This window comes from Tursiops truncatus, chromosome 1 (genome assembly GCF_011762595.2).
Source record: "Tursiops truncatus isolate mTurTru1 chromosome 1, mTurTru1.mat.Y, whole genome shotgun sequence".
NCBI lineage: Eukaryota > Metazoa > Chordata > Mammalia > Artiodactyla > Delphinidae > Tursiops > Tursiops truncatus.
Window position 1 is genome coordinate 76,949,297 of NC_047034.1, and position 23,989 is coordinate 76,973,285.

Sequence of the window (23,989 nt, forward strand, 5' to 3'; positions counted from 1 at the left end):
GTCTGGGGACTTTTGGGTCCACCAGGTGCCGGAGGCAGTCTCCTCTGCCTCATAAAATGTGGCCAGCCCCGGAGCGGGCAAGGATGAGGGTGCAGACTAGGTTGGCACCAGGCTGGCACCCTCACCTTTCAGCCTTTTCCCGGGGATTCCTGAACTCCGTTGGCTGCCCAGGGCCTGTGGACTCTCAGTATTGAGAGCTCGCAGCCGCAACCGACAGGACACGCCCTCCTTTCCCCGACCTTTTAAAGCGGGAGGCACCTGGGTTCAGATCCAAGCTTCGTGTGATTTCGTGCACGTTCGTAAAATTGCCCAGCCACACATTCCTCTTGTGTTTAAAGCTGCCTCATGGGAATGTTGTGACGATTAAATGACACATGAAGCTGTGCCCAAGGTTTTCTGGTGGGGACAAGATTGTAAAGGAGAGGCTCCATTCTCTCCTCCAGCAAAGCCCAGACCTAGCCTGTTAGAGGAGCTGGAACACTAGCAATCCGCTCCACAAATACCTCTGTTTGCAGATCTCCCACAAACGTGAAAAAGATGCCTCAGGCCCAGAGATGGGATCTCAGTAATCACCGTAACACCAAATTCCTTAGAGTAGAGCCAGATTTGTATGTAAGCCAAAGTTAGGGTCAGGAGGCCCTTGGAGCGCTTGTCTGCTTTCTCAGGCCTCCGGCTCTGACCCCTCTCAACACACTGGAGGAGGGCTTCTCAACCTTAACATAAATGTGCTGTGGACACTTCCGTTGTCTCGTGAAGCCTGTGGAGCCTGTTCTCAGAATAACATTAAAAAATTCATAAAATAAAATATATAAGATAATAAAAGAAACAAATCATTTCAAAATGGTTGTCCAAACATTAGAAGAATGTGTGATAGAGTAGTATACATGCTTTTTTAGATGTGGCATCAACCTAATAAACTATTGTAATTTCATAATAGTGATGAGCATATAGGACATTTTGAGAAATCTGTAACAACCGTAAGGAGATTTGAAAGTAACTAATTTCTATTGATGGCAAGTTCTAATGTGGTTTGTTGCCTACATCATAGTTGAAGCAAATGCTTTCAACTAGAGACTGGTGAAAATAAAGATGTAATGTTGGGCTTCCCTGGTGGCGCAGTGGTGGCGCAGGCATCCACCTGCTGATGCAGGGGACACGGGTTCGTGCCCCGGTCCGGGAAGACCCCACATGCCGTGGAGCGGCTGGGCCCGTGAGCCATGGCCGCTGAGCCTGCGCGTCCGGAGCCTGTGCTCTGCAACGGGAGAGGCCACAACAGTGAGAGGCCCGCGTACCGAAAAAAAAAGTTAAAAAAAGATGTAATGTTTCCCCCCGATTCACGATCCCATGGACCCTCAGTTAAGAGCTCCTGCGGGACAGGGTCCTCATTTTGCATGTAGGGAAACTGAGGCAACCCCCTCTCTTGATTCCTAGGTGAAGGTTCTTCCCACTAAAGTGTATAACTCTGGAACTTGGGGAAAACTATCTCCAAACCATTATCTTCACCCTGGAATTCCCAGGTTTACTCTGCCAGAAACATGCCAGTGACCCGAAGTCTCCCTCCCATCACCCCCAGAGCATACATCTGGGATGTGAATTCCCCTCAAGGTGCCTCACACGGCGAGCACCAAGTTCCATGGAGCCCGGTGGCTTTTCCCAGGCCAGGCTTTGAGGGATCCAGAGGAGAGTTTATTCGAACCTTGGTAATTTTCCTCTGGTAACTATCTCCTTTTCATTGATAAGAACAACCATTTGTCATTCATCCCCCATGAAGACTGAAAGTAGCCTGGAGGATTTAAAACAGCACAAGGAATTTAGGCTTTGTCAGATGCAGTTACTTCAAGGAGTTCACCTGGATTTCCCTCCCATGAACACACAGTGTGGTTCTTTCCCATTTGAGGATATTGTCAGAACAGGCTGTATCCCTGAAAGCCTCCTGGAGAAGAGCGAGCATGCCAGCCCCGTGGGCATGAGGAACACTTCTTTTCCCAGGCTCCCGAGGGCAAAGAACATTTCAAGAAATGGGGTTTTTCAGGGACCTCACTGGAAGCCTGTCCTTGTCTGAGCAGTCCTGTCAACTGTCCCATCCCTGCTCCCAGACCCCAGGTCCCCAGTGGGGCTCTTTACGTCAGGACAGAAATTCTTTCCTGCTCTCAGGCTGGGGGCTCTGGTGAAAGCACTTTGAATGAGCTCTCAGCCCTTGACTTGTTCATTTTTGTTGAAACGCCATCCCCCACTTCTGCCATTGCAGGTGCCTTCATTACTGGTAGTTATGGTCTTTGAAAGCCAGAGAATGGGTTCTTTTTTAGCAGTCAGGGGTCTTCCTGCTGTTCTCCTCCACCCTCACTGTGAAAGTTTTTCTCCTCTCTCTCCTCCGCGTCCTCCTTTGCCACTTTATCCTTTTTTTTTTTTTTTTTTTTGGTTGCATGTTAGAAATAGACTAATGTGCTGAAAGGGCTGAGAAAAACCACTCTTTGAAATTATTTTCTTCACCTTGGGGGAGAAAGCTTTTTCACTTGATAGTTCATAATAAGGATAAGACCGATAATAGAATAACTAGAAGATATAAGGACAGGATGTGCCCTCAAGTATAAAGAAAGGTGCCTAGTCTTTTCTTGAGAGAAGACTTTGCTTAGAAGTAGGACAGAGAACAGAGCTGCTGCAGGATGAAGGGGAAGATGGGCTAGGAGCGATGCAGGGAGGCTGGGGGAGCAGGGGAGATGAGGGGTGAGGGCGGCCAAAATGGTCCTGTATGTACGGGTGAAGGGATGGATGACTGACCTTATTTCTTCACTTGTGACCCCCTCACCCATTTCTGTTCTGTTCTGTTCCTCCTTGGTTGTTGATGGCTGGGGAGATTGCAACGATTATTCCTAAATTCTAGGGTTGTGCACTTTGGTGGAAAGAGCATTGGTCTGAGAATGAGAAGCTTTGGGTTCTAACCTCTGCAAGAGTGGGCCAGGCTCTGTGCCAGAGGGGACCCAGCACAACAGGAAGTCTCCTAGTTCTGCAGCAAACACCTGTCATGATTGCCAACCAGTGCTGTGCTACCCAGGAGGCCAAGTGGGGTTGGGGGAAATTTTTCATGACTAATCTAGAGTCCCTTTCACCCTTGTGTGGACAGGGAATTCCTGTTTTGTAGTTCTCTGTGCCTCCCTGCTCCAAAATTGTAATAGGACTTCTGGGGTTTGAGGTCCTTTCACGTGGCCCCATTGAAGCCATCATCCTAAGTGTTGTCAGGTGAGACAGACATCAGGAACACCTCGTTACTCCACCAAAGTATTCAGGTTTCACAGTAGAATGAGTCAATTCCAGGAGCCTGGGATACAGAAAACCTTGTTGGGGAGGGGGGTCTTTCATCCCATTTCCCTGTCTCTCACCAGCATCCTGGTCACAGGGCCAGTCCACCACAGCCCACAGGACACCTGGCCCTGCAGACATAAGCTGTTAAACTGGGCCTGGTATCTGGTGACCCAGTATCCTTCTTTGCTGTCCTTACACTAGTGGTCTAATTTATGACCTCTCTGTTCTCTAAAAAGGAGTTTTGTCCATGCTTGTCTCTGTGGGATACTTGGAAGGTTGGCTGAGAGGGCATTCAGTATTTCACATCATCCAGGGATTATGCAACGAAGATTGTTACGAACATGAAGAGGAGTTGAAGATAACAGGGCTGTAGCTGCGTGAAGGTGGGGCACCTTCATCCCGGCAGCGCACACATGCATTCACAGTGGTTATTGCAAAAACCTCAAAGTTCTGCAAAGACCTCAGGACTTGAAACTGAATCACAGAGGGCTCCCTTCTCACCCGTCAGGCAGCATTGGTTCATCTTGTAAATAGTTGCATACATCATTTTCCTAAAATGTTGCCTCTGATCCCTCCTCATTGAGCATCATCGTATGGTAGGTGCTGGGGGGCTCACATGACTAAGCACCAGGAGAACGCCGCTCTGCTGAGAGGCTCCACCCCTGTGAGACGAGGCTGACCGCTCTAGGTGCTGCGAGTTGCCCAGAAGTGAGACAAAACCCAGGAAGGAGAGAGGAAAGGAAGGCTGCCCCGTGCACCAGATACTGTCGGCAACTTTCACGGACAGTGACATTTGAATTGAGCTTTCAGAGAAGGGAGGATTTCAAAAGGTAAGTGTTTTTCAGATAGAGGAACAACAGGAACGAACAAGGAGTGGGGACGTTCGGGACTTGTTTGGAAACCCGTGGAGCGACAGGTGGCTAGAATGTAGGCTGCTTCCTGGTCGGGGGTGGGGGGCTGGAGGGGCAGCCCCTTGCCCACAGCCTTCCAAATATTTATTTTGTCAGCCTTGGGATGTCTAAGTTACCTGAGTGTAATCACACAATTTAGCAGCTGATATATTGTTTCCAAGATATTACTAGAATGCGCTCAATGTTAAAAGAAAATCTGGTTAGATGTTAAATCATATTTGTATCTCGCTTCTACAGAACTGTGAGGTCTTAGAGACAGAAGGAACTAACACCGTCAGCTAGCCCAGTTGCTTGCCGGGTGCAGAAACTTCTATGCCGGTGGTTTTCAAACTTGAGCGTGTATCAGAATTACCTGGACGGCTTGTTAAAATACAGGTGTCTGGGCCCAGTCACAGAGTTTCTGATTCAGCAGGGCTGCGGTGGGGTCCAGGGATTTGTACTCCTAGCAAGTTCCCAGATGCTGTTGCTGCCGCTGTAATTCTCCTTGCAAACTGTCTTACGTAACACCTCTTGCCTGCCCTGCTTTCATCTCTCTAGTGGTGTGTAGCTCATGACCACCCAAAGCACCCGCCCACTGTTCTTTGTTGCCTCCAGTTGTTTAAAAAGTCTTTCTCATGTTACCTTCAGATCTGCCTCACTTTCACTTCCAGCCACTGCGTCTCATTCTGCCAAGGGCTCCACACAGAACATGTCTCTGGATGGTGGTTAAGTCTCAGGCCTGGGCTCATCTGCTGACTCTACCACTAGGTATGTGACCTTGGACAAGACTCTCAACCTCTTCGAATTTTCCTCATCTGTAGAGTGGTAATAATGATAGCACTGATGTTTAGATTAAATGACAAAATGTGTGGTAAATAATTAGCCTGGTGCTTGGCACATAGTAAGTACTCAATAAATGTTGGCTATTGGCATCACCTGGTTTTCCTTTTCTACATGGGGTCTCATCACATCTGTGAAGAAACCTAATCATTCTAGCTAACATTTCTCCCTTCTGGGCTAAATATCCTGTTCCTTCAACTATTCCTTATGGCATAGTGTCAATATTTCCTTCATCCTTGCTACTCTGCTCCGGAGTCTAGTTTGTAAAGTTCCCTTGTCAAGTGTGTGTGGGTCTCAGACCTGCCACCGGCCTCAGCATAGTCAGAGCTTAGTATATTCACTGCAGCCAAAGATCACTTTAGCTTTTGTGACTAATTTCCACATTTCACTCCACCACGTCAGACTTTTAGGCAATGAAGATGTCTGAGACCACATCTGCATGTAGAGTAAATTTTGTTATTCTGGCGTATTTCCCCTTGAAGCTCACCTGGCTGCATCTACATGTGGCTCTTACTGTGTGTGAGTGTGTGGGGTGTTGGGTAGGGAGAGCACCTCTGAACCTTGGTCTGATCTGGGGCTTACACTTGCTTTGTGACGGGCGTGACAGTCGGCAACCTGGGTGACAGGCCATGTGAGGAAGCATGTCAGAGGCTGACAGAGAAAAGGGATCTACTCCCCTTCTCTGCCTTGCCCTCAGCCTTTCCTGGCTCCACGGGCCTGGTGGGAGACCCAGAGTCTCCCTGGGAAAGTGCGAACTGACCCCTCTGGCACAGCCAATAGTTTTCTGGAAGGAAACCAAACCTCAGGGCCAGAGGGCACTTAGAGCAAAGCCGTGTAGGCATTTCAATCCCGCCGCTGTCTCCACTGGCCTCTTGCCCAGAGCCCTTGGTAATATCATATGAGGAGGGAGTCAGGGCTGTTTTATTGCGAGGACGGGGTGGCAGCTTCGGGGGTGTGGGTATCAGGGCGACAGGGCAGGCCCTGAGAACAACACCTCTCAGTTTCAATTCTAACTTCCAGCCTGTAGTGAATGGCTCACTGGGAATATTGACCTCAAGTTCTGTCTTTTAAATAGAAGGCAGAGAAAATCTGTCTGCCCAACTCACTGGTATGAGGGAGAGTCTGTTTTGTCTCTTCCTGGTCACCGAGGACAGCAATTCCTTTGCAGCCAGCCCTCCCTCCTGCAGAACTGCTGGCTCGGCAGCCCAAACACTGCCACCTGCTCCACACGCAGATCTGTATGGGGATAACCTGAGCTTCTCCAGGACACAGCAGCTTGATGGCAGAAATGGCTGCAGTTGCAGCTCTGTCTGTCTTCTGGGCTGGGATGTCCCCTCACCGCCACCTCAAAGCCACACTGTGCTGTATGAGCAAATAGGAAGATGGTTCCTCTCGGCATCTCCCTGCCTGTTGGATGCCAATGTCGTGTAGCACGTGGCTCTAGAGCTGCAGATCCCCGTCCTCCTCCGATTATCACCCCTTGAGAGCTGCCCCACAAGCTGCAGGCTTGTGAGTCCCAGGGCTGAGCTCCTCGCTAAGCCTCCTGCCAAGCTTTGTCTTTGGCCAAGGGAGTTGAAGAAAGTAGCCTCACACATCTTGTGACATCTGCACTTCTTCAGCCTTCCCACAGCCGCTAAGAATCCCAGGACTTCCTGATGCCCAAGTCTTTGAATCAGGGACTTCACATTTTGTCCTCTGGAATATTTCCAGTCTGATGTAGGGGAAAGGAAAAGATAGTGTTTAGAAGAGGATCCACTGCTGAGGGTAGGATTTCAGCAGTCCCATAGCTGGCTGAGGCAGATCAGATGGGATCATCCTTAATCTGACTTGGGCTTTTGAGAAGAAGATGTACTGTCTTCAGTGGATAATGAGTATTGTGGGGTTTTTTTTTGTTTTTTCTGGCATGTTAGAATTCTAAGCAATGGGGAAAAACAGGGTGCACATGAATTCCTTTGTTCTCCAAACTAGAGTGTCAGGAAGTCCTGGGACCATCCTGAAGGAGGCAATACTTTGAGGCAGGGGTGTCTTTTATTTTTTTAATTTATTTAAATTTATTTTTTTTAAGGGGTGTCTTTTAAATCATGCCACAGACTTGGGCCCACTAGGCTGTTCCTTGTCTTGATTCTCTCTCACTGGTCTTTCACCCATGGATAGGATGGTCCCCAGTCTCTCTGTGAGGACTGGAGTCAGGCTGAGGCTTTGGCCTTGAGATCCCTGGCACTTTCCTTGCTGTTTTCCTATCCCTAAGCTTGTCCCTTTGGGGTTCCTGAGAAACTGGCTCTTTCAGTCAGGGTCCGAACTTCCCAAGGACCATTGATCCTCCATTTCTGTGTCTTTCAGAAAGAGGCAAGTAGAGACCTTAATCCATACTCCGAGAGTGCCCAAACTTTGGTACATTCAGGAACCCAGGACATGGCCTGTTCTTGCTCTGCACGTCAGTTTTTTTCCCCCCAGTGGAAAAATACTGTGTATTCTGACCCCTCAGCTGGGAAAAGAAAGAGGGAGGGAATGACTACTAAAGTGTCCTTTGCAGCCAGCTTGCAAGTATTAATAAGTCACAGCTCTCCAGGGGTCCTCAGGCCTGCCCTGACCTGCTACCTGGTTGCTGAAAAAAACTAGAAAGTTTAGATCAGCAGTCATATGGGGCCACAATGTGTGAACCAGCCGAGGACCACGGCTTTGCCCTTCCTGCTGCCCATTGCCTCTCACTGCTGTAAAACATTTATCTCAGTTCTGCATCTGGACCCTGGCCTAATAAATCCCTCCAAAGGTATGCAGACTACACAGACTGCTTCTTCAGGTGTTGGATAAGGCCAGAGTAACACAGGGAATAAAAGGGGAGATTGTCATAAACATTGACTCAGGTCAGGGACAGAAAACCACTGGAGCTTAAAATGTCAGGCTCTGAGTAAGTTAATGAGCTGCTAAAAAGACAAGGATAATCAGATCTGAAGTTGGAGTAAAAATTTGAACATATCAGGGAATATCTCAAGTGTGAAGGGTGGAGGCTAGAATCTTGTACTAAACCAGGCAGACTGGTAGTAGAAAGGGCATAGCCTTGGAATTTTTTTTTAAATTGAACTACAGTTGATTTACAATATTATATTAGTTTCTGGTATACAACATAGTGATTCAATATGTTTATAGATTATATGCCATTTAAAGTTATTATGTGGGGCTTCCTTGGTGGCCCAGTGGTTAAGACTCTGCGCTTCCACTGCAGGGGGCACTGGTTAGATCCCTGGTCAGGGAACTAAGATCCCACGTGCTGCACCATGCCGCCAAAAGAAAAAAGAAAAAAAAATAAAGTTATTACAAAATAATGGCTATCTTGCCCTGTGCTGTATAATATATTCTTTTTTTAAAAAAATAAATTTACTTTTATTTATTTTTGGCTGAGTTGGGTCTTCGTTGCTGCACACCGGCTTTCTCTAGTTGCGGCGAGTGGGGGCTACTCTTCGTTGCGGTAGCTTCTCTTGTTGTGGAGCATGGGCCCTAGGTGCGCGGGCTTCAGTAGTTGTGGCTTGCAGGCTCAGTAGTTGTGGCTCGCGGGCTTAGTTGCTCTGTGGCATGTGGGATCTTCCCGGAGCAGCGCTTGAACCCATGTCCCCTGCATTGGCAGGCAGATTCTTAACCACTGCGCCACCAGGGAAGTCCCTGTACAATATATTCTTGTCACTTATTTATTTTATACATAGTAGTTTGTAACTCTTAAGCCCATACCCCTATCTTGCCCCACTCCCCTTTCCTCTCCCCACTAGTAACCACTAGTTTGTTCTGTATATCTGTGAGTCTGTTTCTGTTTTATTATATTCATTTATTTGTTTTATTTTTTAGATTCCACATATAAGTTATAAAATACAGAATTTGTCTTTCTCTGACTTATTTCACGAAGCATAATGGCCTCTAGGTCCATCCACATTGTTGCAAATGTCAGAATTTCATTCTTTTTTATGGCTAAATAATATTCTATTATCTATACTACATCTTCTCTTTTCCTGCATCTGTTGATGGATACTTAGGTTGCTTCCATATCTTGGCTATGTTAATAATGCTGCTATGAACATTGGGGTGCATATATCCTTCAGATTAATGTTTTCATTCTCTTCAAATGTATGCCTAGCAGTGGAATTGCTGTATCATAGGGTAGTTCTATTTTTAGTTTTTTGAGGAACCGCCTACTGTTCTCCATAGTGGCTGTACCAATTTACATTCCCACCAACTGTGTAGAGAGCTCCCTTTCCCCCACACCCTCCTCAGCATTTATTATTTGTAGACTTTTTGATGATGGCCATTCTGACCAGTATGAGGTGGCACCTCATTGTAGTTTTTTTTTTTTTTTTTGTGGTAGGTGGGCCTCTCACTGTTGTGGCCTCTCCCGTTGCGGGGCACAGGCTCCGGACGCGCAGGCTCAGCGGCCATGGCTCACGGGCCCAGCCGCTCCGCGGCATGTGGGATCTTCCCGGTCCAGGGCACGAACCTGTGTCCCCTGCCTCGGCAGGCGGACTCTCAAGCACTGCGCCACCAGGGAAGCCCTCATTGTAGTTTTGATTTGCATTTCTCTAATAATTGGCGATGTTGAGCATCTTTTCATGTGCTTTTTGGCTATCTGTATGTCTTCTTTGGAGAAATGTCTATTTAAATCTTCTGCCCATGTTTTGATTGGGTTGTTCTTTTTTTTTTTTTTTGATATTGAGCTGTATAAGCTGATGGTATATTTTGGAAATTGAGCTCTTGTCAGTTGCATCATTTGTAAATATTTTCTCCCAGTCTGTAGGTTGTCTTTTCATTTTGTTTATGGTTTCCTTTGCTGTGCAAAAGCTTATAAGTTTGAGTAGGTCCCATTTGTTTATTTTTGCTTTTATTTCTTTTGCTTTGGGAGGCTGACCTAAGAATACATTGCTATGATTTATATCTGAGAATATTTTGCCTATGTTCTCTTCTAGGAATTTTATGGTGTCATGTCTTATATTTAAGTCTTTAAGCCATTTTGAGTTTATTTTTGTGTATGGTGTGAGACTGTGTTCTAACTTCATTGAATTGCATGCAGCTGTCCTGCTTTCCCAACACCATTTGCTGAAGAGACTGTCTTTTCTCCACTGTATAGTCTTGCCTCCTTTGTTGAAGATTAATTGACCATAGGTGTGTGGGTTATTTCTGGGCTCTCTGGTCTGTTCCATTGATTCGTATGTTTGTTTTTGTGTCAATGCTGTTTTGATTACTGTAGCTTTGTAGTATTGTCTAAAGCTGGAGTTTTGAGAGGAAAAGTAACTGCTAAGCGATAGAATCATTTCTGGAAACATGGCAGACTAGATAATCTGAAAACCCTTTCTCTACAAAGTTCATAGAAATACTGGGTAAAATATACCAAACTTTTTTTCAAATAGGTAGTTGAACGTGGATGAAAGGAAATAAATCTCTAAGTTCCAGAAGTGAAGAGAAAGCTGAAAACCAGTAACCAAGCAATCTGTTTTGCAGGGCCACTTTGGGACAAGAGAAAAGACCTAGAAACTGAGACCCTGCATGACACCAGACCCTCAGAAGGCTATACTCTCAGTGAAGGGGTGGGATAAAAAGCAGTCCTGTTGACAAAAGGAGATTCATTTTTCACTCACTCATTCAATTCATTTTTGGAAAGCTTGCTATAAGCTAGGCTTATGTTCCAGGCACTGGGTATACAGTGACAAAACAAGTACAAATCCCTACCCCTGGGGAATTTATATTCTGGTGGGGAAGAGACAGAAAATAATTAATAAACATATAAATATGATAAAAGGAGATATGTTTATGGAAAAAACAGGACAGGGTAAAGCAGATCAGGAATAACAAGGAAACCATCTGTCTTGGCCTGGACTCTGGAGAGAAAAAAGAATCCTCTCTTGCAAATTCCCAACCACAGATCTGCCTTTAGGAGGTGCTAGCGCTTTAACTGACATTAATTATTTTCATGATCTGGGAACACTAAGGCAAATAAGTAACATAAATTGACCCCAGGTTTTTGGTGCCTTTCCTCATCATTCTAGGAGTATGGAGAGGTGCTGCTTGACAAAAACAACAGAAAACCCTCCGCCCAAGCTGTCAAGGTTTCCAGAGATAAAGCCCAGACAAACTTGAGCTCACAATAAAAAATATAAAACTATTAATGGCAGATTTAAGATCTTAAATCTGCCATTAATGGCATCAGCATCTGATGCCAAACCCCATGCTCATAACTCTTATCTGCATGTCCTCTACCTACACACCAGGGCAGGACTCAACGATGCCATCATGGGCAGGACCCACAGCATTTAGGTTCACAGAACCTTAGAGTTGGAAGCAATCCAAGAAATCTCCTACTCCAGTCTCCTAACAATGCAAGACGTCTTTCTGTAACATGACACAGGTCAGCATCAGCCTCTGCTTGAGTACCTTTTGGGAAGTAGAGCACATTCCTTCCCTGGATAGTGGGAGGGCTTATTGTAGAGGCAAAACAGTACTGACCTAAGGAGACAGACAGGCCCTTTAAGGAGCCAGGAGATCTCAGACAGGGTAATTAACCAGATGAATTTAAGCCTTCTTATCTGTTAAATGGGGATATTGTCTCATAAGATCATGCTGAGTGTTAACAGAATAATAGATATAAAGGCTTACCAGACACACAATAGACAATGTTATTTTCCCTTCTGCATTAACCAGATCAGAGCCACTGATCTGGTAAATCTCATTCAGTTCCACATAACGGTGGGAAAGAGTTTTGTCATTAAAAAAAAAACAAACAATTGCTCATTTCTATTTAACTTTGAACCAGCACTGTCTCTATATGTCAAGGCCTCTTCTATTCCCAGTTTGAAGGCTTGTGGTTATTTATCCCACCTGGACTGGGGTAAACGGTGAGTTTGAGAAGTCTCTTGACTGGGGACTGAGTGTAAGCTCCACTGTGAAGACTGCCTTTTTATTTTTTTGACCCCGTGGCATGTGGGATCTTAGTTTCCCGACCAGGGATTGAACCTGTGCCCCCTGCATTGCAAGCACAGAGTCTTAAACACTGGACCACCAGGGAAGTCCTGCCTTTTCTTTTGATCATCCAACTTTTTTCATTTTAGAAGTTTCAAGAATAAATTCTACTGATTTCGCCTCCTTAATTTAAAAATTAAGGCATTATTTAAATGCAATACAATTCATCCATTTTAGGTGTATAGTTTGGTGAAATTTGGCAATCGTAGACAATTGCATAGGCACCCCACATTCAAGATATAGGACAATTCCCTCACTTTCAAGTTTTCCCTTTAGGCCTTTGATTTTAGAAGGGACATTGACAAGTTGGCTGGGACCCAGGGCAAGAAGTCTTGAAGTCATGACATAGGCAAACCACCTGAAGGAATGAGGGGCCTCCATTGCTACCCAGAGAAAAGAAGGCTTATGGGGGATACATCAGCCTTCAAATAGTTGAAGGGCTGCTATGTAGAATAAAGAGTAGACTTAGTGTAGCTCAGAGGGAGCCATCAGGACTCAGGGACAGAAATGAGAGATATTTTGATTCAATATAAAAGAGTTTCTAAAAAGAATCTTATAACAACTATTTACAGATGATGAAGGTAAGTGAGACAGAGTTAAAAATGAATTCTTCAGCAGAAACTGACACAGCAGTATAAAGCAACTATACTCCAATTTAAAAAAACAAAGAATTCCTGTAGATCAAACACTTGGGAAGTGACGGAGTCAAAATTTGAACCCAGGTGTTCACATCTTTTTAAAAAATTTATTTATTTATTTATTTTGGGCTGCATTGGGTCTTTGTTGCTGTGTGCAGGTTTTCTCTAGTCGTGGCGAGCGGGGGCTACTCTTCATTGTGGTGTGCGGGCTTCTCATTGCGGTGACTTCTCTTGTTGTGGAGCATGGGCTCTAGGTGTGTGGGCTTCAGTAGTTGTGGCACGTGGGCTCAGTAGTTGTGACTTGCGGGCTCTAGAGCGTAGGCTCAGTAGTTGTGGTGCACGGGCTTAGTTGCTCCGTGGCATGTGGGATCTTCCCGGACCAGGGTTCAAACCCGTGTCCCCTGCATTGGCAGGCGGATTCTTAACCACTGTGCCACCAGGGAAGTCCCCAGGTGTTCAGATCTTAAATCCAAACTTTTCCCCTTCTACCCTCCACTTTGGAAGATATACAGGAGGCCCAGGGAGTATAGAGTGAAGGTAGAGGTAATCTGGTATGAGTTAGCTGCTCAGATGTTTGTCATTGACCACGATTTACCCCCTGGCTCCGGCCATGCCTTCACCCCAGGGCAGCCAAGACCCAGCAAAGACAAGAGGCCCTTGGAGCATGGGTGGAGGAGGGCAAGGCTACCCTGTCCTCAGCCTGTGGTTCGCTTTGCTTCCCTGCTTGGAGCAATCTCTTGCCCTGATTTCCAGTGTGGGCTGAGGATTGAGGTCAGTGAGAAGCCCAGCCCTAGGTTTGCCCGTGTGGGTGCTGCTGACAGGGGTCAGCTGCTCGTGTCTGGGACTGAGCACAGGTGCCAGCCCGCTGCCCAGGCACTGGCCCAGGAGTTGCGGCAAGTACCTCCACCTGCCCAGTGGGGCTTGCCTGAGAGGTTCTGAGCGTGGACGGGGAAGGCAACTGTTGGAGAGTAGAGACAGAGCACCCTCAGGTGAGAGAGAGAGAAAGAAAGAGGAGAGAGCGTCTGAGAAGAGGAAGGGAGCTGGGAAGTAAGAGCAGGGAGGGGCTTTACTGGCTCAACTTCTAGGGAGCATGCAAGTAAGAACTAACAGGGAGGCGGAGGAGGAGGAAGGATGGGCGCGCGAGGGGCTTTGCTCCATTTACTGGGACTCCTTGACCTGCTGGCCTCCTGTGGGGTGGGGGTGACACAGGTACTGCTCCCCAGGAAGACCTCAGGGCTCGAGGATGGTCAGGTGATGGTCCTCAGCCCTGCCCTCGCCATGGGGGATGGTGGAGGCTCCTGAGGCTTTGGGTGCTGCTTGGGTGTGACTGAGGCATCTGCAGAGGGGAGAGAGCCGAGGAAGGCCCCTCCTCCCTAGCTGGCCTCCCCCTCTCCCCTCCTTTTCTCCGGGAGGGAGGGAGCGGGGTGGGGTGGGGACAGCAGGGCGCCCGGCATCACTAGGCAGGTGGGCCGGAGTGTCGGGTCGGGTTTGCTGAGGGTTTTCCAGCTTTGCCCAGCTCAGGGCCCAGCCAGTTGGCAGGAAGCAGGACAGAGGTCACTTGAACTCAGACCACACGTCCCTGTTAAATACATCAGCTTTTAAATCAACCTTTGCTCAAAGTCCAGTGAGTTCCAAGACTAGAGCTCACCAGCAGAGAGAGAATTCCCTGGTGAACTCAGTGGCTCCTCTTCTTCCAGGACTCAGGTAAGAAATGAGTCGGCTTCCCCGTGACTGAGGGCACTGACCACCTGGGCCCGAACCCCCTTCTTGCTCCTTTTCCTTTTCTACACAGTAGCTGGCTGTCCAGGGCAGAAGAGAGGCTGGTGGGGAAGGAGCCAGGTGGTGTTGGGGTTGAGGTGGAGGGATTCTCCACACTCTGAGGTTCTCTCTGCTTGAGACGCCCCGACCCTGGCAGGCTGGGGTCTGCTTCACAAAGGAATTGGTAAACTGATCCTGAGAAAAAGCTTTCCCAGGGTTGCATGGGGGTTCGATGTGCAGCCAAAGGGAGTGAGATAACAGACTTCACAGGTCGCGGGGAGGTTCTCTCTCACAGGACCTTCCTACTCTACAAGGGCTTTGGGTAGTAAAGATTTTCTTCTGGAAGCAGCCCTTAAAGGATACAACCTAACAACTTTCTCACTGGATAATAAAAACATGCGTCTCTCCTCTTTTTTATCACATTATAGGGCTGAGAATTGTGGAGAAACCAGTGGATTTCTAGGCTGGCTGAATTTTAAAACATAGATCCCCAGGCTCTGCCTCTTGGAGTGTCTAGTTCTTTGGGTCTTGTGAGGTCCTGAAAAACCTTTTTTCTTTTTTTTCCCCCAACATCTCCCCCACTCCCTCCCCAGATGATTCTTGTGGGCAGGTAGGTTTGGGAACCACTAGTAGCTTATTTCCTAAGCAGAAGTGGTCAAGGGATTTAAATGTGACTGTCATCTCAGGGCTTCCCAGCTAAGGAGACTCCTGATCTGGGCCGGCTCTGCAGGAACACGTTCCTCTTTAATGATAGTCCCTGCAATGTTGCACCCACGAGCTCTCAGTCCCCTTTCCAAAAGTCACAGGGGCTCTTTGTCTCAGGCCACGGTTGTCTAGTCACCTGGGATCACATGTTCTTTCCTGCAGCAAATAACTCAGGGACTTTGAGTTTGTGTGTTATGACAAAGTGAATTGTTTTTATCTTTGACTCTTTTGTTTGTTCTTTGTATCGTAAACCATGAAGTGGCTAGTAATGATGTCCTATGTTCATAGACCACTGGCTAGACAGCCGTTTCTCATCCTGGGGAAAGAACATGGGACTGGAATACAAATAACTTGGGTTTTGATTCAGTTGTTTGTGACGGGCCATTAGACAAGTCGCTTCACCAACCAGAGCCTCAATTTTATTGTCTATCAAAGACTCTCATCTTTTCCCCAAGGCTGTATTGAAAATAAAATTATATGTTCATGCATAACCACAAGTGTGCTTACATTTCTTTTCTTTAAAATTTATTTATTTAATTTATTTATTTTTGACTGTGTTGGGTCTTTTTGCCGCGCGCGGGCTTTCTCTAGTTGCGGCGACTGGGGGCTACTCTTCGTTGAGGTGCGTGGTAGCTTTTGTTGTGGAGCACGGGCTCTAGGTGCGCAGGCTTCAGTAGTTGTGGCACGTGGGCTCAGTAATTGTGGCTTGTGGGCTCTAGAGTGCAGGCTCAGTAGTTGTGGCGCACAGGCTTAGTTGCTCCGCAGCATGTGGGATCTTCCCAGACCAGGGATCAAACCCGTGTTCCCTGAATTGGCAGGCGGATTCTTAACCACTGCACCACCAGGGAGACCCCTGTGCTTACATTTCAAATGTGTCTTTCCAAGGGCTCTGTGGAACAGTGGGGCAGCCTTGCCGTCAGCTGGGGGATCTTGTCTTTTAATCTCATCGAGCCTCTATTTACTCATTTACCAATAAAGAGTTGAGACTAGATGATCTCGAATGTCCTTTTCAGCCCACCAAGTACAATAGATCCTGGAGCTTTGAAGGCTGCTCCTGCTTGTCATTTGGGTAGGATTTAAAATGTTACCTCCCCAGGAATGGCTTTTAAATTTAGCTTCCTCCCTCCACCTCACCACTGCATCTCATCATTTGTAGCCTTTATCATGAGAAGTCATTTTCTGCACTTTTTGTCACCTTTGGCAGACGTTAAACTTCAAGAGAGCAGGGGTCTTGTCCTTTGTGTTACCTGCTGTAATACCAGTTCTTAGAACAATACCTGGCGTAGAGTAGATGCTTAGCTATTATGATAAATGGAAGTTAGTGTGGCAGGGAGGGAGCTACAGGCATAGAGTCAATATGTTTGGATAAAATGCTCTTATCAAAGACGGGCTGAAGAAATCTGATAGTCTCTCAGGCATCTAAGGTCCCGGATCTGATCAGGTGGGAATGGGTGTCTCCGGTCACACCTTGGTTAAATGATTTTCACATTTGTTGCATAGGAGTTCGATGAGAGTAGCAAGGTAGAGCTAGATGTATTTTCCTCGAGATCTCAGCAATGCCTTTCCTTGGCCCTTCATGATAATCTCTTTGCCTGGTGGGTATCATGGCTAAATGATTAAAAATCAGAAACCTGAATTCCAGAGCAGATGTATTCTTCCTCTCTTATTTCCTCATCGGTCAAATGGGCGTAATAGAACCTAGTTCTTAATGAGGATGAGATTGGAGAAGCTCACAATGTCTTGTGCACCTTAAGTGCTACTATCCTGATGATCTTCAGACAGCTTTATGACAGGCATGACCCCAGGGAAGGAAGGAACCCAGGCAGTGGGAAGGAATTTTGATAAATATGAAAGAGAGCCCCTCGTCAACTCAATGGCAGCTGTGGTCTGAGATGGCCAAGCCTCACAGGACATAAACACCAAAGCTCCTCTGTAGTCTATAGAACTGAGTCTACAGTGCATCCCAGTCTAACCTGACCTGCTTCTGACTTTCAACATATGCCTATTCTCTGGGCTTTGGGAACCAGTCACCATCCCTGAACATCCCTGTGCTACTCCTTTTGCCTGGGATGCCTTCCCCCTCCAAGTCTAACTACTTGGGTTCCCTAACACAGCCCTCAAGTTTGGGAGGCTGGGCGGAGGAACCCGAACTCAACTGGGTTTGAATCCAGGTTCTGTTGCTTATCCAAAGAGCTATGGGAAACCAACTTATATTTTCAGGGACTTTTTTTCTTGTAAAATGGACCATTAAGATTAAATGAGAACTCATAAAAGGTAACCTAGGCTGGCGCTTGGAGCCTAGCAGGAGCTCAGTAAGTGTGTATAACGATAACAAACATTTTCTTTTCCGTATTCCAGCACCCGTGTTTGGTAGTTGTGTCTATAACTTTCTCCACTTCACTCTGGGCTCTGTGAGGGCAGAGCAGTGTCTAATCTGGGTTCAGCCTCGGTAGTAGGTACTCAATGTAAGTTGTTGATTATATAAATGGTACTTGAAATTTAGAGGCTGGAGTGATTCCTTCAGACTGTGGTGGTTGGGGAAGGATTTGTATTTATATGACCTAAAATTTGAACTGAGCCTTGAATAGGTCTTGAATTCATTCACTTGGAAAAAATGTGACCTACTATAAATAAATAATCGGAGGGTGGGGGCAAGTATTTCAGGCAGAGCATGTGGTGTGAGCGAAGGGCAGGCTGGGTGTGGGTGACCGCACGTGGGCCAGTTTGGTATCGCTGGGGAGCAGAGGGGGATGGAGTCGGGCTGGATTATGTTGAACCTCAAAGCCTGAGAAAGGAGTCTGGACTTTAGGTTCTTAAATGTTTTTTTTTTTTTTTTTTTTTTTTTTTTTTTTTTTGTGGTACGCGGGCCTCTTACTGTTGTGGCCTCTCCCGTTGCGGAGCACAGGCTCCGGACGCGCAGGCTCAGCGGCCATGGCTCACGGGCCCAGCCGCTGCGCGGCATGTGGTACCTTCCCGGACCGGGGCATGAACCCGTGTCCCCTGCATCGGCAGGCGGACTCTCAACCACTGCGCCACCAGGGAAGCCCTTAAATGTTGTTTTTAGAGACTAACATGGTGAGAGTAAGATCAGGAAATTTGTCTTGGGGCAGTGGCTGGGAGAACCTAGAGGCTGGATACATAGGAAAAGAGCGAGGGTGCAGAAATGCAAGTTCAAAGGGTCTTGTAAAACAAGACGCCAGTTTTGGGAGATACTCTTGTTCCAGCCAATCCTCGGCTATTTTCAGGTACCAGTTCTATCAGCAGCACAAGGATATCCTTTCTCCGAGGGCACCTCTGTGTCCACACGATATCGACTTTATCTCTTTCCCAACTTGCAGAACTCTTAGATAAGCAAGTAGAGTGGGGAAGGTCTTGAACTCCAACCAAGAGTCCTACCATGTAGGACAAGGTATCATTCATGATGCGTGGGTAGGGGGAAGCGACATTTAGTACCAGCAGCCCAAATGAACTTCAAGATAAGCAGATTCCGTTCCTTATCATAGATGAGAAATAAGAATTACTCACTGGTCCTATGATCACCCTTCTCCATTGGAACACATTTCATTAATTTCCCACACTTGGAATCTATGGCTACCTAAGACCAAACAGTAACCATCACAGTGGGAAAGTATAATTAGCATAAACATATTTTGGAGCCCTACTTATTTTTCTATTTTTGACACTAATCATTTAAAATTAATAAACTTGAGTGTTTGAATTTCCACACCTCTTGCTTTTTTTCTTTTTAAAAAATATTTATTTATTTATTTATTGGCTGCATCAGGTCTTCGTTGCAGCATGCAGGATCTTTGTTTGCAGCGTGTGGGCTCTTCGCTTCGTTGTGGTACAGGCGTGAGCTTCTCTCTAGTAGTGGCACGTGGGCTTAGTTGCCCTGTAGTACGTGGGATCTTAGTTCCCAGACCAGGGATCGAACCGGGGTCCCCTGCATTGAAAGAAGGATTCTTAACCACTGGACCATCAGGGAAGTCCCCCATACCTCTTGCTTTTCAAAGGAGGAATCTAGGTGGCTTAAATATAATCTGCAGCAAAGATATTAGATCTGCTCTAGGTAAAATATTTTTGAAGAAGGATGAAATTGAATTGCATTTATCTTCTCCTAACTCAAGACATCTGTCAACACCAGCTGAGCTATACTAGGATTTCTTTTATGCTGTTGGAAGAAACAGTATGTCCCGAGGCTCTGAGGCAGGCTTTGATAGAAGGCAGATATTCCTGACCCAGGGCTGGAACCCCTTGATCAGGGCTGGAACCCCTCGATCAGGGCTGATGGTTGTAGGGAATTCACCATCTACAGTTGCTGACTTAACATCACCAGTCTCCACCAGTTGTATTTTTCCAACAAAAGTCTAGTGATTTCTTTGTCTTACTTATGACATGGATGCATTTAAATGCTGAAGAGGCAGCATTTCTCACAAGGGCACGATGTGCAGACATGCCTGGTCAAGCTTCGTCCTTGCTGAAGTTCAAAGTGTTTTATAAACCAGCATGGAGTTTAGTGCAAAGTGAGTCACATTCAAGTTGAATGTTACCCGAGAGTTCCTGCCCTCTCTTCCCCTCTCTTCATGCCTCAATGAAACAGAAATAATTTACTCTATGGTTACATCCTGGATTATACAAATATCCTTCCCCAGTTGCAGTAACTAGGATTAAACATTATTCCCCACTGTCTTGCTAAGTCTTCACTGTTTAGTTTTTCATGGCTCAGGTGTGGGTTACATAAGCGCCTTGTGAGGAGAGGCTATGTTTTCTTTGTGGTCTGATAATGACTGCACCATTGATTCCTAACTATTAGATAAGATGGTGGTGGGTCCAGAGTACTCGTGACTAACAGTTGTAGGGTTACTGTATTTATAGAATGATCTGCTACATCCTGGATTTTGGGAGACAAAGAAGACAATATTGGGGCATTTTCTTTCTTGACGGTAGTCATTGCACCTGACTGTCACTGATGACAGTGCCCTTCTGATTTTCCCTCTCTAAGAAGAATGCTGTTTATCCCACATCCTTTCTCTAATCTTTTGGAAATCCAGTGATGTTGTCTGGTGAGTGAACCTGTTCACTCATCACTCCCTGGTGACCATGATCCACCCATACATCCGTATATCAGGTGATGCTTCCCTCACTTCATCTTCTCCACGTTTTTCTGTCCCTTGGGTCCCTTGGCTGGTGTATCTTGTACTCACATCTATTAGAGCTCATCTGCTCCAGGTGTTGGGACTCTCTGGTCAGCTTAGTTCTGTAAAAGCTGCCTGGAATCTTATACCTCCTCGATATATGGCATTTGGTTGTATTTTTTAATTCCCTAGCTTTCAGACTTACATGATACTTCTGGGTTTAGGGAAATCTGAGTTTGTTATTTGAGCTTGATTTCATGGAGAACAAAATCTCAGCCCTGACTTTTCAGCAGCTAAAACTAACGTTGCAGAGGTGGTCCAGAGTGAGGAGATAGAGAATCCCTGACCTGACAGTCAAGATTCCTGCCCATCCTTAGTGCATTACTCAATCTCTTGACTGCTTCAAAAGGAAAATCAGGAAGATTGCTCAAATGTCCTCACAGGAAATGGGATTCCCATTGACTCAGGACTCTCACCGGAGAGCAGGGAAGGTGGGGCACCTGGAGTGGGCTTCTCTGCTCCAGATGCTATGCTTAGATTGCTTTACATGATCCACCTTCAGTAATCTTTGCTGCGTCCATATGCACTTCCTGTTTTAGGAGTATTTCTATCTCCAGCTCAGAATTAAGGAAGTCACTCATGTTCTCACAGCTGGCAAGTGGTGACACCGGAATCCAAAAGTGGGTTTGGCTTTAAAACTCTTGTTCTTTCTAATGTATTTACCCAAACTAGAATGCTGAGGGAAGATGGAAATAAAAATACAAACTCCCTTCACATCAGCTGCATACCTATATGGCCACTTTAGACTTTTTGTTAACTGGAAACTACTCTGTTCTAGACATCATCTTAGAAGACTTTTCCTGTGTCAACCCCTTAATTTGCAAAACTCCTCCCTCAGCCCCTTCTTCTTCCTTCTCCCCATTCATCCTGCCCAGCCAGTCCCTGCAGCACTTCATCTTTCCCAGGGGACACTTGTGGTTTCTCTTCCTCGAAATTCACGCTGGCCCCACTGTCTCACATTCTAATGAGTTCTGGGCTCACTGTGAACATAGAAACCCTCACCTCCTAGCCTTCTGTTTGTAAACATGTCACGCTGCAACTTGGGGTAAAAATTACCACTTTCTCCTTCTATTCTTGTTAAATATTATAGTGAGAAAAAGCCATGAGAAACCATGCTGATTGTTCTGCTATAAATGCGTGAGATCTGTTTATCTCTCTAATGAAGAAATATATTTAGCCTACGTTGTTTCTTAGAAATTTTTATTCAACGTGTTGACTCATCATAGTGAAACAACGCTTCGGCTTTCGGTAGCCTTTTTGCCAGGGTTATAACCTGCCCGTCCAGGGATTCAAGTCTGTTACTTTATGTGAAGTTTCTTAAAACTTTGAAATAGCTGCCAGATTTTAAAAATGGAGACATTTTGCATAAATCTAGACTTCCAGGTTCTCTTGAGAGATTGGAAGGTCTGGCACACTGGGCTCTTATCTCCTCATAGCAGCTGTCTTTTGGTGGTAAGTACAGCTAACCCACCATCCTCTCCTGGCCACCTTCATGGATTTATCAGTTTGAGCTCAGTGGAGATTTTGGTCCACATTCTTGAAGTTCCTGATTTTTCTTGGTAAATTGACCTTGTCTTCCTCTTTATCTCATTTTTTCCCCTTCTCTCCTGCCTCGGTAGAGGTGTTCCATCTCATCAAGGCCAAACCCATTTGCTGTGCTCTCTATATCATCCCTTGATATACAAACATTAAAAATAAAACCATCCCCCAACCCTGCTTTCCCCTTAAGCTGCTATCCCAACTCTCTCATTTATCTGTTTCAAGATGTAACTTTATTCATGGCCTCTGTTATTTACTAGTATTCACTTGCTTCTTAGTCCCTTATCTGTCCTGAACTTGCATTTCCTAAACTTAAGGGCATTTTCTGTTTTCATTCTCTTTACCTCTTAGCATCATTTTGCATTGTTAACTATCCTGTCTTGAAATTCTTCTTTTAGCTTGGACTGTAAAATCTTGGCCTTCTGATCATTCCTTCTCAGCTTCGTCTTCTTGTCGCCTAGATGTCGGTATCATGCAAGGCTTTATCCTCAGCTCTCTTCCTTTCATGTTCTCACTCCCTTGTGTCACCGAGCACTGCCATGAGGACTCTAGTCCATCATCTCCTGAGCTCCAGGCCCACACTTCTGTCTACCTGCAGGATGTTCTGCCAAGTCCTCTGATGTAAAACTAACTCAAACTGACTTTGCCATCTCATTCCTCATAACTACACCATCTTTTTTTTTTTTTTTTTTCCTGCGGTACGCGGGCCTCTCACTGTTGTGGCCTATCCCGTTGCGGAGCACAGGCTCCGGACGCACAGGCTCCGCGGCCATGGCTCACGGGCCTAGCCGCTCCGCGGCATGTGGGATCTTCCCGGACTGGGGCACGAACCCATGTCCCCTGCATCGGCAGGCGGACTCTCAACCACTGCACCACCAGGGAAGCCCACCATCATTTTTTTAAATTTAATTTTTAATATTTTAAATTTATTTTAATGTTTAGTTATTTATTCATTCATTCATTCATTTTAGCTGCACTGGGTCGTTGTTGTGGCCTGCGGGATCTTTTAGTTGCAGCATGTGGATTTCTTAGTTGTGGCATGCATGTGAGATCTAGTTCTCTGACCAGGGATCGAACCCAGGCCCCCTGCATTGGGAGCATGGAGTCTTACCCACTGGTCCACCAGGGAAGTCCCAGCACCATCTTTTATCTTTTTATTTTTACTTATTTATTTATTTATTTATTTATTTATTTATGGCTGCGTTGGGTCTTCGTTGTTGCGCGCAGGCTTTCTCTAGTTGCATCGAGCAGGGGCTACTCTTCGTTGTGGTGCGCGGGCTTCTCATTGCGGCGGCTTCTCTTGTAGTGTAGCATGGGCTCTAGGCACGCAGCCTTCAGTAGTTATGGCACATGGGCTCAGCAGTTGTGTCTCGTGGGCTCTAGAGCACAGGCCCAATAGTTGTGGCTCATGGGCTTAGCTGCTTCGCGGCATGTGGGATCTTCCAGGACCAGGGATTGAACCCGTGTGCCCTGCGTTGGCAGGTGGATTCTTAACCACTGCACCACCAGGGAAGTCTCCAGCATCATCTTTTAATGGTACAATTTTTATGCCAGTCACCAAGGCATGAACTTGTGGGGTTTTGTGTTTTGGGTTTTTTTTTTTTACCTCTTCCTTTCTAACACCCAGCCCAAGTGGGCAGCATTACTTGGAAGATGTATTAAGTCTTGAGCTGCTGTAACAGAATACCACATGACAGAATAACAGAAGCCCATGTGGCTTAAACAGAAATTTATTTCTTCACAGTTCTAGAGGCTAGAAGTCCAAGATCAAGGTGCCAGCATTGTTGGTTTCTCCTGAGGCTTCTCTCCTTGGTTTGCAGATGGTGGCCTTCTTACTGTGTCTTCACATGGCCTCTTCTCTGTGTACATGCACTTCTGTGTCTTCTTATAAAGATGCCAGGCCCCACCTTTGTGACCTTATTTAGCCTTAATTATCTCTTTATAAGGCTCTATCTCCAAACAGTCATAAGGCTTCAACATAGAAATTTTGAGAGTGACAAAACTGATTCCATACAGAAGGGGAGTCTAGGAAAGGTATCAAGGGTGGTTAGTAGAAAAAACTGAGCAAGGGTAATAAATCCAGGGAAAGTATACCACTTATAGGGAAATAGACAGAATGAAAAGATGGCCA

At 46.1% G+C, this 23,989-nt stretch overlaps 1 protein-coding gene across 1 annotated transcript in view; it reads left to right on the forward strand.

The window, feature by feature from the left end:
- Nucleotides 1-1,186: 1,186 nt before the first annotated feature.
- Nucleotides 1,187-23,989, forward strand: part of PDZK1 (PDZ domain containing 1) — a 47,094-nt gene continuing 24,291 nt past the window's right edge. The window contains exon 1 of the mRNA XM_019919933.3: nt 1,187-4,958. Within this exon, the coding sequence (XP_019775492.3) occupies nt 4,826-4,958 (133 nt within the window). The 5' untranslated portion in view covers nt 1,187-4,825. The remainder of the gene's footprint in view (nt 4,959-23,989) is intronic.